At 35.9% G+C, this 18,633-nt stretch overlaps 2 protein-coding genes and 1 long non-coding RNA gene across 5 annotated transcripts in view; 1 reads left to right on the forward strand and 2 right to left on the reverse strand.

Annotated features, from left to right (window-relative positions):
* Positions 1-17,756, forward strand: part of LOC130223207 (uncharacterized) — a 54,376-nt gene extending 36,620 nt beyond the window's left edge. For all 3 annotated transcript variants that reach the window (XR_008836621.1, XR_008836623.1, XR_008836622.1), the window contains 2 exons: positions 7,785-7,925; positions 17,633-17,756. This is a non-coding gene — a long non-coding RNA (uncharacterized LOC130223207). The remainder of the gene's footprint in view (positions 1-7,784; positions 7,926-17,632) is intronic.
* LOC130223206 (transmembrane protein 243-like) lies at positions 753-4,027 on the reverse strand. The gene is made up of 4 exons (XM_056455957.1): positions 3,841-4,027; positions 1,870-1,920; positions 1,547-1,651; positions 753-1,465 (listed from the first exon to the last, which is right to left on the reverse strand). Exons 1-4 carry the CDS (start codon positions 3,916-3,918, stop codon positions 1,322-1,324), a joined length of 378 nt encoding a protein of 125 aa, XP_056311932.1. The 5' UTR covers positions 3,919-4,027; the 3' UTR covers positions 753-1,321.
* LOC130223205 (transmembrane protein 243-like) lies at positions 10,773-14,577 on the reverse strand. Its single transcript, XM_056455956.1, has 4 exons — positions 13,685-14,577; positions 11,751-11,801; positions 11,428-11,532; positions 10,773-11,346 (listed from the first exon to the last, which is right to left on the reverse strand). The coding sequence occupies exons 1-4, from the start codon at positions 13,760-13,762 to the stop codon at positions 11,203-11,205; spliced, it is 378 nt and encodes a 125-aa protein (XP_056311931.1). The 5' UTR covers positions 13,763-14,577; the 3' UTR covers positions 10,773-11,202.
* Positions 17,757-18,633: the final 877 nt, after the last annotated feature.

Genomic DNA, 18,633 nt, shown 5'->3' on the forward strand with positions numbered 1-18,633 from the left:
TAATTACGCTGCAGCTGCATTTTAAGTCAGCAATTAAGAGATTTGAACTCCCAATGTGTGTTTTACCCTCTTTGGCCACATAAGTTAATCCATGATTTTGCACATGGCTAAACTAATTACTAATCATCACCTGAGCTAGTGATGTTGAAGCGGGCTTTAAGGTGCGGTCACACTTGACTTTTCCTTCCATAGACTTCCATTCATACGCACGCGAATGCGTCAGACCGGAAACGCGGGGTCATGCGTTAAGTTTCGCAGGTTGCTGCGGTGCAAAGTTCAAGCTTGGTGAACTCTGACCTGCGAAATCGCATCATTTGACTGCGTGAGACCCATCGAGGATCAAAACAGCACCTCTCTGGACAGAAATTTAAAACATGGAGCAAATCACTCGCTTTTTTAATGTCTAATCATCTTGTTTAATCCCGCCCCTTTTCGCAGCGCAGCAAGTCAGAATTTCGCACACACAAAGCCCGGTGTGACCGTAGCTTTATTTGTAGCACTAATTAAACAAGCTTAACTGAATTTAAACTCAGCTTCAATAATTAATAAAAACAGTGCATCTGGTTGAACTTGCCATGGGATTTGCCAACATTTGCTAGCAAAGTCTGAACTTAAACCCTTTAAATAAAAACCATGGACAAGTAAAATCTGAACAAAGCATGACTTATACTTAAGTGTGTTTAATGACTAAAAATGACCATCAGGGATTAACTTTTTGTGTAAATCTTTGGTACAAAAACAAAGCAAACACCTTACAAATGCACATTGTGTATATGTATTTATTCATTACATAAAACCAAATTACAACAGGTTATAACCAAAAATATAAGGTTTTCACCCTATCAAAGAACACTGTTCATTAATTTAGAAAAAAAACAAACAATTTCTCAACAACCGCTGCATGTTTTTAATCAAGTGCTCTTATTCGAGATTGCTTTTCTAATAATTTAAATACAAAATAAGCAATTTCTTCATTAGGAATGTGTACCATAAATGTATCATGTACAAATATAAAAGCATTGTGGATGGCTTATCTCAAAAACTCTGGTCTTGTCTTTACATTGGCATACAAGTTAAGCTGTGTACAGCATTGAGGGTGCAAACGTGTGACCGGACATCCCAGAGTGCTACTGATCGCTAACATATTTGCATTTGTAATATGTATATGTGCATTAATATGGCTCCCAAAGGCAGACTGGCCTGCCCACACAAACGGGGCTTGTAGGAAAATGAATTCTCCCGATTCAAGAATTCAAGTGGTGTTTATGTGGGTTTCCAAAGCTCCCACATGACGATGAACATTCTGCGCTTCCTGTGGTTTTTATAAGGCATTGCTCTGTTTATCACGTCCCACGTCATGAAAGTACAAGTTGGCACAGATACACAGCAGAACGATGGAGCAGAGCATGTAGTAGATCAAGTTGCGGAACTTCGGCTCCAGATCGCCCTGCCTATACCAGTATATCTGAAAGAATGAGAGAGATTGCATTTACTTGCATTGATTGTTTTTTGGTACGATTGAAATAATCAATGCTTTTCCACTTACCAGAACCAACACTGAGCCGCAGACTAGCATGATGCAGATGGCAAAGAATATATTGAGTGGTTTGGGAGGCAGTGAAGGGAAGACGAATGAGCTAATGATGGTCACCTGAAAGAGATGCTGAGTTTATTATGAAATATGATAAACAGGTTGACTGAGGATATGCTCATATGATGATGTACTAAAGTCACTGTTTTCACCAAAAAATAACTACATTTCATGGATTATGCTGTTTCAAAAGCAAATGAAGAACCAAAAAACAGTTTTAATTGAAAGTGAGGTTGCGTAAATGGCCCCTGGGATTTTCATTCGAGTTAAACACTTACCAGAACAAGTAAAGATGCAAGTCCACCAACTACTAGATTAATGATTCTATCCTGGAGGTGATCAACAACATTATATTAGTGTACAGTGTAGATAACATAAAAAAGGAAGCAATATAACATCACTTTACAGGTACTTTTCCAATTGAAAATATATTCCTTGTTATACCTACACTACATAGCACCAATGTAATGCTTCAAGAGTATAAAAAATAAGTTTGAAATAAGAAAATGTACATTATTTACAGATAAAGTTCATAGTTATTTACTCAATTTCTCATCAATATTTAAATATGTGACCCTGAACCACAAAATCAGTCATAAGAATGCATTTTCATGGCTATACAAATTTAATAAGCTTTTTTTACCCTCTCATGCTTCACCATGTGTTTCATGAAAGAAAACTGCATGCTTTGGTTGGGTATGTTTAAATTTGAAAGTAGTTTTACTTAATACACAATTTTCCTACGCAAGAAATTAGGGCGCCTCCCGGTGGTGAATAACGATGTACTCGCCACAGGTATTATTTGGTAGTTTGGTAATTTAACTAATTTGGCAACCGGTAAACTGGGAAACGGTTTGAAAGGGTATTTTTGCATGCATCCCAAACTGATTACTTTCTTAATATTGTACGCCATTTTGTTGTTATAATATTAGTGTTAGTAGCGCATTCACACCGAAAAATCTAATAAAGATTAAGTACACTATAAATATCAGAATGATGCACTTAATCAACAGATTTAAAAGAAGATGTGGGATGTTCGACATTCATGCATTCAATAATCGCAGTTGGATTATTTATTTTGGATTGTGGAAGCAAAATTCTCCTACGCAAGTGATTATGGCGCCGCCCGGTGGTGAATGTACGTGACGGGTATTATTTGGTAGTTTAGTAATTTAACTGGCAACCGGTAAACATTGACTTGGAAACGGTTTGAAAGGGTTTTTTGCATACATAATGTGCATCCCAAATCAAATACTTTTGCACTATTCTACACAATTTTGTCATTTGAATAGTGCAAGTAGTGCATTTAAAAATTTACAAAAGAATAAGTGCACTATAAATATCAGAATGATGCACTTAATCAACAGATAAAAAGATGTGTGAGATGTTGGACACTTCATACACTCAATCGCAGTTAGATTATCTATTTTAGATTGTGGAAGCAAGATTCTCCTACATAAGTAATTGCGGCGCCCCCTGATGGTGAATGTAGATGTACCTGCGACAGGTATTATTTATTTAACTAATTTGGTAACTGTTAAACATTGACTGGGAAGTCGTTTGAATATCTATTCATTAAAAACAATGTTTTGATTGATGACATTAATATTCATAATATTGTGACATTAAGCGTGTCATTTGTAAAGCAACTATATATTATAAACCATTTTGATGAATGTAAACAATAACAATGGTCCTAACATATATCCTGTTTTACATTTTCCATCGCTTCCGAGAATTCAAACAGGTCTGCATATTGATAAATAAAGTTATTACAGCTGTTTTAACCTTACGATATGATTCAATTGCATCTTGTTGCAGTTGTGAAATTGTTTGAAAACAAGCAGGAAATGTTCATGGGTCAACCACATCAACAAATTGAAATGGCCTATAGAAATCATATTAAATACTAATAAATCATCAATATTTTATTACTAATGAATCATTGAATATGAAATAAATCATATTAAATAGCAAGCTTTATTGTTTTACATAATGTCCCAACAAGAGTTTCTGGAAAAATATAAGGCGTGTTGTGTAAATTATGATAAAAATGTATGCCATTGTTATTGTGATAACTATTGTTGAAAAAACAGATAGTTCTACATTCTAATATATCAAATAAATTATAGTTAGGCTAATTTGTTTAGAATAAATTATTAGTGTTGTTTCAAATAGCACTAGAAAAAAGCTTCAATTGTGATTTCATGTTGACTTTAGAAAGGCAAATAAATAAATCATTGAGTTACCCTGGCCGAGGTCTCCCCGAACAGAGGCCTGTTGTCCATGCCACTGGTGCCATAGGTGCGTGTAGTGAAGTCATCCATGGCCAGAGCGACACATACACACTTCCCTGAGTCCTTCTAGCAGCTGCAGCTCTTCTGGCGTGGAGGATGGCGGTGCATGATCGCGCTTCTCTCCTAACCTGTATCAGACTTGCTGAAAGTTTTTGTCCAGAAATTGTTAGTTGGTCAGGATAACAAATTTGTTTTCATTTGTTGTGATGATTGAAAGTCAGGTTTACTCCACCAGAGTAGGGGTCCTTCTGTATAGATCAGTGGTAGGGTTGCACCAGCTGTTGGTAGGCTATTGCTTGAGCTGGAACATAAAGTGCACACTAGAGGCTTAGTAACCACTAGCTAGTTTGTAACTAAATTTGTTCTTACTTCGGTTGCACCACATGCTCTTAAAGGCAGAACATAGTTAGTAGGCAGTAAGCTCTCGGTAAAGTAATGTGTAGTCGCATTGAATGACGTAATATCCAATAAAAAAGCCTTTAAATCTGCTTTAAAATTCTGCATTTATATCAGCTGCTCCAAGAAAACCACAACATATCATGTACACAATGTCCAATGCAAATTAAATGACAACATCACAGTGAGTCAAGAACAGACGACACACATACCTGCTGTGTGTGATGTGAATGCAGGTGAAATACACATTAAGTTATCCAAACATTAAACCTGATATTATTTTAATAGGCTGCACATGAAAGAGAAAAAAACAGGGAGAAAAGCTCAGTCATGAGTGATTGTGACTTTAAATGATGGGTACAATAAACACAAAACACTTGAACTATTGTTTTACAAACCAAAACTATTTGAGATTTGAGTGTAAATAAGGCTGTGAGTGGAGGGAGATCATTCTTCAGTATCACCATGAGCTCCTCTGTGTAAACTAATCTCGCTCTCATCTCTTCTCTACAGATATTCATGGGTAGAGGCTGCTGTAAATACTTAGTTGGAGCGTAGCGTTACATTTACACTAAGATCAGTGGTGCAACACAAAAATATTTAGTAGTGTGTAACTTAGTGTCCCTTTATGTCACAACCAGGCTGTTTTAACTCATACGCTGCTGGTGCAACCGGCCCCAAATCTTGAGTTAAACACTTTAATAAACAAAGTTAAAACACTGGTCTTTCATCGTCAGTATTATTAGCAAAAATTAAAATGCCCTAAATCACAACATTTTATTTGAAATGGAGAAGAAAGGTCAATATCATCAGTAATTGACAGAATAAGCTATAACTGAACATTGAAAATGCAAAGAAACCAATAATTCCAACTGGTATTTCAATGTTGTGCTGTAGCTGTGCTTTAACAAATGATACAGCACATGAAATGAAGTCAGTTTATGTGTCTCTTCTACAAAATAAAGAATGTATTTGGGTCATACGATCAACAAAAGCAGAGCTGTGGGACGTGTGGATAGACAGTGCCTGTAATGAAGGACATCCACTCATGGACAGGTAAAGTACTGTTATGAACCAAACACATAGACCACTATCAATTTCATGTCAAAGCTCAAAATAAAGTGGCACAACTGAACATTTTTAGACATTCATTCATAATTGAACACATCGGTCTGATCTTGTGCATCTGTTATTTGAATATGTAAAAGTATTTAGTCATTAGCTCACACAGACTTTAATGATCATTCACTCAATATTGCCTAAATAACTAATCAAGCTTTACATGCATCATGAATGATCAGTCCTTATAATGTTTGGCTGTGGTTTAACCTGTGCTGGAAATAAATGGTCATCATAGGTCTGTAGAAGCCAGAGACTCATCCATCCTGAACCATCCAGAGACTCAGAGCTTTACATCTTCATTACTGAAGCAGAGGAAGAGCCGTTCAGTAAAAACTCTTGAGCCGAGATCTTCATGATGAACAAAAGTGAAATTATATTTAACTTAATTCTTCATACTTTAACTTAACACTGATTTATAAAGCACATGCTGCAGCCTGTATTACTGAACTGAATGAATATGCATCAAGTGGCAATGACATTTAACTTGTTTTGGAGATATAAACATTTGTTTAAATGGATAGTGTGAAATAAATGTGTGATGTACAGTTTTTACTAATAAAAAATTATATCTTGAACAATCTGAGGTTAAACTTCTCTTTCAAGATCACACTGGGAAAATAATGAGATTGCTAGAGAATTAGTAAGAGTTAAATGGTTATAATGCAAATTGCGCTGGTTTTAATAGAAACTGCAATGTCCTGGTGAGTTTTACTTGTAATGTGTTGCCTTCTACCTTATATGGAGACCTGAGCATATATGAACATATGAGAGAGGATCTGGAGCAATTCAACCCCTCTACCACCAGATGCCCAGAGTTAGGCATTTTAGCCGAAGACACATTGGCAATCTCCTTTTATTAAAAGCAGTGCTAAAATATCCATATATGAGCATCTGAAATTATAGCGAATATATTTAAACATATATGCACATATTTTAATTACTTTTACATTTTTTAATTATATATTTATATTAATGATATTTGTAAACGAACATGTTTCATATGTGACATATTTTATATATGTGAAATCTAAACATGAACTTGAATGTCATATGGGTCATTTTCATGCATTGCCATGTCAGATTTCTCTGTGGGATTGGTGTGGTGGTAACTGGATGGTAAAAGCACAAAATCCTGCTGGTCTGGAATTGTTTGCAGATTCCAGCAGCATTGATATAAATGATGGTTGATTCTGCAAACAAGACACAGCAAAACACTTCAACAGTGAACAACAGCGGCGCACGTGCATGTAAATAAATCAAGTCAAACGCACATCTACTTTACCCAGAGTCTCGGAGGATTGTCCATTCATTGCTGCGAGTGTTTACATGAGCTTTCCAGTTCATCTGTTTTACTCCAGGTTAAAGCTGATCTCGATCTTCTGCTGGCCGAGACACTCACAAAGTCAAATGTGTTGTAAAATATCCTAGAATGTGTTTAAATCTCCTTAATCTCTCTTCAGTGTTCACGCGACTGACTCTCCGTCCACCTTGTGTTTATTTCATTAATGCGGATACACCGATTGACCACAGGAGGGACCTGAGGATCACCTATTCACAAGTTTATTAGGCACTTTTTCTTGAGCATTAACGTGTTTTTAAATGCATTATAAAGACTTTCTGAGTCTGTGATTGGAATTTGACATTAAACTATTAAAATAACAATTTTAAGCGTGTTAAACCTACAATATTACTCGTGTGTTGTAAACTGTAGCGCAGTTCTCCATCCGCTCCACTAGGCGGCGCGCATTGTTTCACGTTGAGTCTGACCCGCAGCTTCAGGTGTTTGACAGCATGAGGCTTGATGATACAACACATAAACACAAATCCTGACAGCTCCGTGATTTCATTATAATATCTGTAAACAGCGCATAAACAAGCCGAACCGTAAAGTGCAGGAACACCGTGACAATACAGTGACCTGTAAGTAACGTTTATATTGTTTGTTTGTTTGAATAAATGAATGTTTCTTCTCCCATGGCTGGGCAGGTCAGTTTATTTAGATAAACATTTAAGTCACAATGTTGTCATTTTAATGGGGTTATTTTCACAGTGTTTCTTTTATTTGACAACATGAGCATGTATTAAGACAGTCTGGTCCTTAATGGAGGTTTATCACAGACTTGACATGATGCTCTTTTGCTGCTCTGTATGATATTCTCTTGCTGTTATTAGTATTCTTGTGTGTCTGTTGTCTTTGTATATAGGTGTTGTGTAGATCTAAAGTGCTATAATATTTTGATATTACATTTAAAATCGTCTTAAATAGTTTTATTATTATATACTGTATTAATTTTGTTATTTCCTTTTTATGCAATATGATTTGTACTGCAAAAACAGGACAGTCAATAGCATTTGTCTTGTTCTTGTGTATGTTATAGGCTTGCTATCGCTGAAACACAAAGACAGTTTGAAGGCCATAACCTTGACCTCAGGTTATCATTAGACAGAATGAAGTGAAGGACCCTTCATGCACCAGACGGCAGGAGGGATTCATTAACTCACCTCGACTTCAACAGCATGTGAGTCACACAGTATTCATTCTTTTAGAAGTGAGTTCCTGCTGTGTGTTTTAACATATGAAGACTTTTAATTATTAATATATTGTGATATGATTTTATTAAAATATGTGACAGACTTTTATAGTTATTTATAGTCAATATATTTTAATAGATTGTAAATATTTAAACTTAATGATTTTAATGTTTTTAATTGTTTTCATATTCTTAATTTTGTTTTAAAATACAGTTTTGACACATTAAAAAAGTAATTTAATTAGAGAAAAAGCTTTTAGTGTTAAAATTTGAAAATCCGACTGAAAGACGTAAGATTTATATATTACTAAATGTTCATATTTACAAAAACTAATAGTTATTTTATTGAAATGGTTTATTGTGTTCATTTGGCCTTTTTTTTTTTTAAACTGTGGCACACATGGGTAACATCAAAATAACCAAAAGACCACTTCATGTTATGTCTAGTGATGGCCTAGTGGTCAGAGCAAAGGGTTAGAGATCCAAGGCCACCACACAAGAAGTGGGTTCGAATCACCACGCTGATACTAAACTTTTCTAGAGAGCTCATTTTAGGCCTTTTTGGGGTTCAAAAAAAAGTTTCGGCGTTTTTTTTTCTTTGCTCCTCCTTCTCTCACCGCTCCTCCTCCTCGGCCACTGCTCCACCCTTCTCTCTCAGCCACGCCTCTCTCATGTTTGTCACGCTCACCTGTCAGTCCAGCCTTCCATCTCTTTTACCACCGCAGGTATGTTTCTGGTCCGTGTTTCATTGTCACCGATCAGTCTGGCCATTCTGTATCCCCATCTCAGCTTGTTTCCAGTATCCGCCTCTTATCTCTTGCCGCCTGAGGTTGTTTCCGGTATCCGCCTCTTATGTTGTACCGCCCCAGGTACTTTGCTGTGTTCACAGCTGTCTTTGGTGGGATTCGAGCCCATGCTTCAACGGTAACCTTGTCCGCAACCAACGGTGTTTGCCACTAGTGCCATCGTGACTTTCACACTGAGAGCTGTACTTCGCGCAATTTTGTCTTTTTTTTGACAACAGTTTAACATAAAGATTAGTTGGATTCGAACCCCGATCTCCAAGATGAAAGTTGAACTCTTTATCCACTCACCCATTTGGTCTGTGTAGTTAATCTGCTTCTTAAATGGGGTTTTATTGATCTGTTTATGGTGAATGCAGAAAAATTGTAATACTAGCGAGATTCGAACATAGGCTCTCTTGTTTGATAGTCAATTCTTCAACCACTAGACCACAGAGGTTATTCAGCAATTATTTGTTTTCAGCTGAAGGTTAGACTCCAGTTACAATGTAATGTTTGCAAGAGTGGGATTCGAACCCACATCTCTGCGTTATAAAATAAGCAAAGAGCAACTCATTATCCACTGTACCACAGAGGCAGTGACAATGGCCAGGTGTTTGATTTTAGAGTGATTATTTTTTTTCATGACAGCTTATGTATTGATTTCAGCACACTTCACTTTAGCAATAGTAGGATTCGAACCCCTGACTCTGCACTGTAAAATATGCAAAGAGCATATAGGTAGACCGTTTTCACAGTGATCCTTGTTTTCACCTTAGCGTAAGTATTGATTAACAAATATTTCACTTCAGCAAGAGCGGTATTGGAACCTACATCTCTGTGTTATAGAATATGTCAAGAGCGAATGATTATCCTCTGCACCACAGAGCTAATAACGTTTGCCTTATGTGTGATTTACGTATAAGTCATTTAAATTTATCGACACAGCTTAAGCATTGATTACAATATATTTAAGGTTAATTGGAGTAGGATATGAGCTCATGATTTAGTGGTTCAAGTGCTTAAACACTAGTTTTGCAATCTGGGAGACCGGGGTTCAATCCCACCTTTGCAAATCTTGCGTTTAGGAAAAATAAACAAAGGACGCATAACAGCTACCATCAATCTGTTACAAACTTTGTGGTGCAGAGGACAACAATTCATACTTTATATTTGCAATCAGAGAGTCAGTCGAGTTTGAGTATATTTATTGTGCATGTTTAACACCGTAGTTTTATTAGGAGTTTAATGTTGTCAGCAATTATACAGCGCACCACAGAGTTTGTGATGGTTCATAGGGGTTTGTTTTAAGGACTATTTAATGTTTCATTTTCTTTTACCGACATTTCAATGTCAGCAGTACTGGGACTTGAACTCTGGTTTCAGATACTGGAACGCACTGACTTATTGCTTGAGCCACTGAAGGACAGAAGTATGATTGTGTTTTTTGCATATTGCAATTCTCAATGTTCAGCAGCTGAACTAATTACGCTGCAGCTGCATTTTAAGTCAGCAATTAAGAGATTTGAACTCCCGATGTGTGTTTTACCCTCTTTGGCCACATAAGTTAATCCATGATTTTGCACATGGCTAAACTAATTACTAATCATCACCTGAGCTAGTGATGTTGAAGCGGGCTTTATTTGTAGCACTAATTAAACAAGCTTAACTGAATTTAAACTCAGCTTCAATAATTAATAAAAACAGTGCATCTGGTTGAACTTGCCATAGAATTTGCCAACATTTGCTAGCAAAGTCTGAACTTAAACCCTTTAAATAAAAACCATGGACAAGTAAAATCTGAACAAAGCATGACTTATACTGAAGTGTGTTTAATGACTAAAAATGACCATCAGGGATTAAACTTTTTGTGTAAATGTTTGGTACAAAAACAAAGCAAACACCTTACAAATGCACATTGTGTATATGTATTTATTCATTACATAAAACCAAATTACAACAGGTTATAACCAAAAATATAAGGTTTTCACCCTATCAAAGAACACTGTTCATTAATTTAGAAAAAAAATGAACAAAACAAACAATTTCTCAACAACCGCTGCATGTTTTTAATCAAGTGCTCTTATTCGAGATTGCTTTTCTAATAATTTAAATACAAAATAAGCAATTTCTTCATTAGGAATGTGTACCATAGATGTATCATGTACAAATATAAAAGCATTGTGGATGGCTTATCTCAAAAACTCCGGTCTTGTCTTTACATTGGCATACAAGTTAAGCTGTGTACAGCATTGAGGGTGCAAACGTGTGCACGGACATCCCAGAGTGCTACTGATCGCCAACATATTTGCATCTGTAATATGTTTATGTGCATTAATATGGCTCCCAAAGGCAGACTGGCCTGCCCACACAAACGGGGCTTGTAGGAAAATGAATTCTCCTGATTCAAGAATTCAAGTGGTGTTTATGTGGGTTTCCAAAGCTCCCACATGACGATGAACATTCTGCGCTTCCTGTGGTTTTTATAAGGCATTGCTCTGTTTATCACGTCCCACGTCATGAAAGTACAAGTTGGCACAGATACACAGCAGAACGATGGAGCAGAGCATGTAGTAGATCAAGTTGCGGAACTTCGGCTCCAGATCGCCCTGCCTATACCAGTATATCTGAAAGAATGAGAGAGATTGCATTTACTTGCATTGATTGTTTTTTGGTACGATTGAAATAATCAATGCGTCTCCACTTACCAGAACCAACACTGAGCCGCAGACTAGCATGATGCAGATGGCAAAGAATATATTGAGTGGTTTGGGAGGCAGTGAAGGGAAGACGAATGAGCTAATGATGGTCACCTGAAAGAGATGCTGAGTTTATTATAAAATATGATAAACAGGTTGACTGAGGATATGCTCATATGATGATGTACTAAAGTCACTGTTTTCACCAAAAAATAACTACATTTCATGGATTATGCTGTTTCAAAAGCAAATGAAGAACCAAAAAACAGTTTTAATTGAAAGTGAGGTTGCGTAAATGGCCCCTGGGATTTTCATTCGAGTTAAACACTTACCAGAACAAGTAAAGATGCAAGTCCACCAACTACTAGATTGATGATTCTATCCTGTAGGTGATCAACAACATTATATTAGTGTACAGTGTAGATAACATAAAAAAGGAAGCAATATAACATCACTTTACAGGTACTTTTCCAATGGAAAATATATTCCTTGTTATACCTACACTACATAGCACCAATGTAATGCTTCAAGAGTATAAAAAATAAGTTTGAAATAAGAAAATTTAAATTATTTACAGATAAAGTTCATAGTTATTTACTAAATTTCTCATCAATATTTAAATATGTGACCCTGAACCACAAAATCAGTCATAAGAATGCATTTTCATGGCTATACAAATTTAATAAGCTTTTTTTACCCTCTCATGCTTCACCATGTGTTTCATGAAAGAAAACTGCATGCTTTGGTTGGGTATGTTTAAACTTGAAAGTAGTTTTACTTAATACACAATTTTCCTACGCAAGAAATTAGGGTGCCTCCCAGTGGTGAAAAACAATGTAATCACCACAGGTATTATTTAGTAGTTTGGTAATTTAACTAATTTGGCAACCGGTAAACAGTTTGAAAGGGTATTTTTGCATGCATCCCAAACTGAATACTTTCTTAATATTCTACGCCATTTTGTTGTTATAATATTAGTGTTAGTAGTGCATTCACACCGAAAAATCGAATAAAGAATAAGTACACTATAAATATCAGAATGATGCACTTAATCAACAGATTTAAAAGAAGATGTGGGATGTTCGACCGTTGGATTATTTATTTTGGATTGTGGAAGCAAAATTCTCCTACGCAAGTGATTATGGCGCCGCCCGGTGGTGAATGTACGTGACGGGTATTATTTGGTAGTTTAGTAATTCAACTGGCAACATTGACTTGGAAACGGTTTGAAAGGGTTTTTTGCATACATAATGTGCATCCCAAATCAAATACTTTTGCACTATTCTACACAATTTTGTCATTTGAATAGTGCAAGTAGTGCATTTAAAAATTTACAAAAGAATAAGTGCACTTTAAATATCAGAATGATGCACTTAATCAACAGATAAAAAGATGTGTGAGATGTTGGACACTTCATACACTCAATCACAGTTAGATTATCTATTTTAGATTGTGGAAGCAAGATTCTCCTACATAAGTAATTACGGCGCCGCCTGGTGGTGAATGTAGATGTACCTGCGACAGGTATTATTTATTTAACTAATTTGGCAACTGTTAAACATTGACTGGGAAGTCGTTTGAATATCTATTTATTAAAAACAATGTTTTGATTGATGACATTAATATTCATAATATTGTGACATTAAGCATGTCATTTGTAAAGCAACTATATATTATAAACCATTTTGATGAATGTAAACAATAACAATGGTCCTAACATATATCCTGTTTTACATTTTCCATCGCTTCCGAGAATTCAAACAGGTCTGCATATTGATAAATAAAGTTATTGCAGCCGTTTTAACCTTACGATATGATTCAATTGCATCTTGTTGCAGTTGTGAAATTGTTTGAAAACAAGCAGGAAATGTTCATGGGTCAACCACATCAACAAATTGAAATGGCCTATAGAAATCATATTAAATACTAATAAATCATCAATATTTTAATACTAATGAATCATTGAATATGAAATAAATCATATTAAATAGCAAGCTTTATTGTTTTACATAAAGTCCCAACAAGAGTTTCTGGAAAAATATAAGGCGTGTTGTGTAAATTATGATAAAAATGTATGCCATTGTTATTGTGATAACTATTGTTGAAAAACAGATAGTTCTACATTCTAATATATCAAATAAATTATAGTTAGGCTAATTTGTTTAGAATAAATTATTAGTGTTGTTTCAAATAGCACTAGAAAAAAAGCTTCAATTGTGATTTCATGTTGACTTTAGAAAGGCAAATAAATAAATCAATGAGTTACCCTGGCCGAGGTCTCCCCGAACAGAGGCCTGTTGTCCATGCCACTGGTGCCATAGGTGCGTGTAGTGAAGTCATCCATGGCCAGAGCGACACATACACACTTCCCTGAGTCCTTCTAGCAGCTGCAGCTCTTCTGGCGTGGAGGATGGCGGTGCATGATCGCGCTTCTCTCCTAACCTGTATCAGACTTGCTGAAAGTTTTTGTCCAGAAATTGTTAGTTGGTCAGGATAACAAATTTGTTTTCATTTGTTGTGATGATTGAAAGTCAGGTTTACTCCACCAGAGTAGGGGTCCTTCTGTATAGATCAGTGGTAGGGTTGCACCAGCTGTTGGTAGGCTATTGCTTGAGCTGGAACATAAAGTGCACACTAGAGGCTTAGTAACCACTAGCTAGTTTGTAACTAAATTTGTTCTTACTTCGGTTGCACCACATGCTCTTAAAGGCAGAACATAGTTAGTAGGCCGTAAGCTCTCGGTAAAGTAATGCGTAGTCGCATTGAATGACGTAATATCCAATAAAAAGCCTTTAAATCGTTAAACTGCTTTAAAATTCTGCATTTATATCAGCTGCTCCAAGAAAACCACAACATATCATGTACACAATGTCCAATGCAAATTAAATGACAACATTACAGTGAGTCAAGGACAGACGACACACATACCTGCTGTGTGTGATGTGAATGCAGGTGAAATACACATTAAGTTATCCAAACATTAAACCTGATATTATTTTAATAGGCTGCACATGAAAGAGAAAAAAACAGGGAGAAAAGCTCAGTCATGAGTGATTGTGACTTTAAATGATGGGTACAATAAACACAAAACACTTGAACTATTGTTTTACAAACCAAAACTATTTGAGATTTGAGTGTAAATAAGGCTGTGAGTGGAGGGAGATCATTCTTCAGTATCACCATGAGCTCCTCTGTGTAAACTAATCTCGCTCTCATCTCTTTTCTACAGATATTCATGGGTAGAGGCTGCTGTAAGTACTTAGTTGGAGCGTAGCGTTACATTTACACTAAGATCAGTGGTGCAACACAAAAATATTTAGTAGTGTGTAACTTAGTGTCCCTTTATGTCACAACCAGGCTGTTTTAACTCATACGCTGCTGGTGCAACCGGCCCCAAATCTTGAGTTAAACACTTTAATAAACAAAGTTAAAACACTGGTCTTTCATCGTCAGTGTTATTAGCAAACATTAAAATGCCCTAAATCACAACATTTTATTTGAAATGGAGAAGAAAGGTCAATATCATCAGTAAGTGACAGAATAAGCTATAACTGAACATTGAAAATGCAAAGAAACCAATAATTCCATCTGGTATTTCAATGTTGTGCTGTAGCTGTGCTTTAACAAATGATACAGCACATGAAATGAAGTCAGTTTATGTGTCTCTTCTACAAAATAAAGAATGTATTTGGGTCATACAATCAACAAAAGCAAAGCTGTGGGACGTGTGGATAGACAGTGCCTGTAATGAAGGACATCCACTCATGGACAGGTAAAGTACTGTTATGAACCAAACACATAGACCACTATCAATTTCATGTCAAAGCTCAAAATAAAGTGGCACAACTGAACATTTTTAGACAGTCATTCATAATTGAACACATCGGTCTGATCTTGTGCATCTGTTATTTGAATATGTAAAAGTATTTAGTCATTAGCTCACACAGACTTTAATGATCATTCACTCAATATTGCCTAAATAACTAATCAAGCTTTACATGCATCATGAATGATCAGTCCTTATAATGTTTGGCTGTGGTTTAACCTGTGCTGGAAATAAATGGTCATCATAGGTCTGTAGAAGCCAGAGACTCATCCATCCTGAGCCATCCAGAGACTCAGAGCTTTACATCTTCATTACTGAAGCAGAGGAAGAGCCGTTCAGTAAAAACTGTTGAGCCGAGATCTTCATGATGAACAAAAGTGAAATTATATTTAACGTAATTCTTCATACTTTAACTTAACACTGATTTATAAAGCACATGCTGCAGCCTGTATTACTGAACTGAATGAATATGCATCAAGTGGCAATGACATTTAACTTGTTTTGGAGATATAAACATTTGTTTAAATTGATAGTGTGAAATAAATGTGGGATGTACAGTTTTTACAAATAAAAAATTATATCTTGAACAATCTGAGGTTAAACTTCTCTTTCAAGATCACACTGGGAAAATAATGAGATTGCTAGAGAATTAGTAAGAGTTAAATGGTTATAATGCAAATTGCGCTGGTTTTAATAGAAACTGCAATGTCCTGGTGAGTTTTACTTGTAATGTGTTGCCTTCTACCTTATATGAAGACCTGAGCATATATGAACATATGAGAGAGGATCTGGAGCAACTCAACCCCTCTACCACCAGATGCCCAGAGTTAGGCTTTTTAGCCGAAGACACATTGGCAATCTTCTTTTATTAAAAGCAGTGCTAAAATATCCATATATGAGCATCTGAAATTATAGCGAATATATTTAAACATATATGCACATATTTTAATTACTTTTACATTTTTTATTATATATTTATATTAATGATATTTGTAAACGAACATGTTTCATATGTGACATATTTTATATATGTGAAATCTAAACATGAACTTGAATGTCATATGGGTCATTTTCATGCATTGCCATGTCAGATTTCTATGTGGGATTGGTGTGGTGGTAACTGGATGGTAAAAGCACAAAATCCTGCTGGTCTGGAATTGTTTGCAGATTCCAGCTGCATTGATATAAATGATGGTTGATTCTGCAAACAAGACACAGCAAAACACTGCAACAGTGAACAACAGCGGCGCACGTGCATGTAAATAAATCAAGTCAAACGCTCATCTACTTTACCCAGAGTCTCGGAGGATTGTCCATTCATTGCTGCGAGTGTTTACATGAGCTTTCCAGTTCATCTGTTTTACTCCAGGTTAAAGCTGATCTCGATCTTCTGCTGGCCGAGACACTCACAAAGTCAAATGTGTTGTAAAATATCCTAGAATGTGTTTAAATCTCCTTAATCTCTCTTCAGTGTTCACGCGACTGACTCTCCGTCCACCTTGTGTTTATTTCATTAATGCGGATACACCTATTGACCACAGGAGGGACCTGAGGATCACCTATTCACAAGTTTATTAGGCACTTTTTCTTGAGCATTAACGTGTTTTTAAATGCATTATGAAGACCTTCTGAGTCTGTGATTGGAATTTGACATTAAACTATTAAAATAATAATTTTAAGCGTGTTAAACCTACAATATTACTCGTGTGTTGTAAACTGTAGCGCAGTTCTCCATCCGGTCCACTAGGCGGCGCGCGTTGCTTTACGTTCAGTCTGACCCGCAGCTTCAGGTGTTTGACAGCATGAGGCTTGATGATACAACACATAAACACAAATCCTGACAGCTCCGTGATTTCATTATAATATCTGTAAACAGCACATAAACAAGCCGAACCGTAAAGTGCAGGAACACAGTGACAATACAGTGACCTGTAAGTAACGTTTATATTGTTTGTTTGTTTGAATGAGTGAATGTTTCTTCTCCCATGGCTGGGCAGGTCAGTTTATTTAGATAAACATTTAAGTCACAATGTTGTCATTTTAATGGGGTTATTTTCACAGTGTTTCTTTTATTTGACAACATGAGCATGTATTAAGGCAGTCTGGTTCTTAATGGAGGTTTATCACAGACTTGACATGATGCTCTTTTGCTGCTCTGTATGATATTCTCTTGCTGTTATTAGTATTTTTGTGTGTCTGTTGTCTTTGTATATAGGTGTTGTGTAGATCTAAAGTGCTATAATATTTTGAAATTACATTTAAAATCGTCTTAATTGGTTTTATTATTATATACTGTATTAATTTTGTTATTTCCTTTTATGCAATATGATTTGTACTGCAAAAACAGGACAATCAATAGCATTTGTCTTGTTCTTTTGTACGTTATAGGCTTGCTATCGCTGAAACACAAAGACAGTTTGAAGGCCATAACCTTGACCTCAGGTTATCATTAGACAGAATGAAGTGAAGGACCCTTCATACACCAGACGGCAGGAGGGATTCATTAACTCACCTGGACTTCAACAGCATGTGAGTCACACAGTATTCAGTTCTTTTAGAAGTGAGTTCCTGCTGTGTGTTTTGAACATTTAAAGACTTTTAATTATTAATATATTGTGATATGATTTTATTAAAATATGTGACAGACTTTTATAGTTATTTATAGTCAATATATTTTAATAGATTGTAAATATTTAAACTTAATTTAATGATTTTTATTGTTTTTAATTGTTTTCATATTCTTAATTTTGTTTTAAAATACAGTTTTGACACATTAAAAAAGTAATTTAATTAGAGAAAAAGCTTTTAGTGTTAAAATTTGAAAATCCGACTGAAAGACGTAAGATTATATATTACTAAATGTTCATATTTACAAAAACTAATAGTTATTTTATTGAAATGATTTATTGTGTTCATTTTGCCTTTTTTTTTTTAAACTGTGGCACACGTGGGTAACATCAAAATAACCAAAAGAACACTTATTATTATGTCCAGTGATGGCCTAGTGGTCAGAGCAAAGGGTTAGAGATCCAAGGCCACCACACAAGACGTGGGTTCGAATCACCACGCTGATACTAAACTTTTCTAGAGAGCTCATTTTAGGCCTTTTTGGGGTTCAAAAAAAAGTTTTGGCGTTTTTTTTTCTTTGCTCCTCCTTCGCTCACCGCTCCTCCTCCTCGGGCACTGCTCCACCCTTCTCTCTCAGCCACGCCTCTCTCATGTTTGTCACGCCCACCTGTCAGTCCAGCCTTCCATCTCTTTTACCACCGCAGGTATGTTTCTGGTCCGTGTTTCATTGTCACCGATTAGTCTGGCCATTCTGTATCCCCATCTCAGCTTGTTTCCAGTATCCGCCTCTTATCTCTTACCGCCTCAGGTTGTTTCCGGTA

This window comes from Danio aesculapii, chromosome 4, assembly GCF_903798145.1.
Source record: "Danio aesculapii chromosome 4, fDanAes4.1, whole genome shotgun sequence".
NCBI classification, from domain to species: domain Eukaryota; kingdom Metazoa; phylum Chordata; class Actinopteri; order Cypriniformes; family Danionidae; genus Danio; species Danio aesculapii.

Bases quoted from the DNA above. Each gene is read 5' to 3' on its own strand.
- LOC130223205 (XM_056455956.1), bottom strand. From the start codon at position 13,762: ATGGATGACTTCACTACACGCACCTATGGCACCAGTGGCATGGACAAC. The intron at 11,802-13,684 runs GTAACTCATTGA...GATCACCTACAG, and splicing joins TCGGGGAGACCTCGGCCAGG to GATAGAATCATCAATCTAGT. The intron at 11,347-11,427 runs GTAAGTGGAGAC...TCATTCTTTCAG, and splicing joins GCGGCTCAGTGTTGGTTCTG to ATATACTGGTATAGGCAGGG.
- LOC130223206 (XM_056455957.1), bottom strand. From the start codon at position 3,918: ATGGATGACTTCACTACACGCACCTATGGCACCAGTGGCATGGACAAC. The intron at 1,921-3,840 runs GTAACTCAATGA...GATCACCTCCAG, and splicing joins TCGGGGAGACCTCGGCCAGG to GATAGAATCATTAATCTAGT. The intron at 1,652-1,869 runs GTAAGTGTTTAA...CATCTCTTTCAG, and splicing joins TTGCATCTTTACTTGTTCTG to GTGACCATCATTAGCTCATT.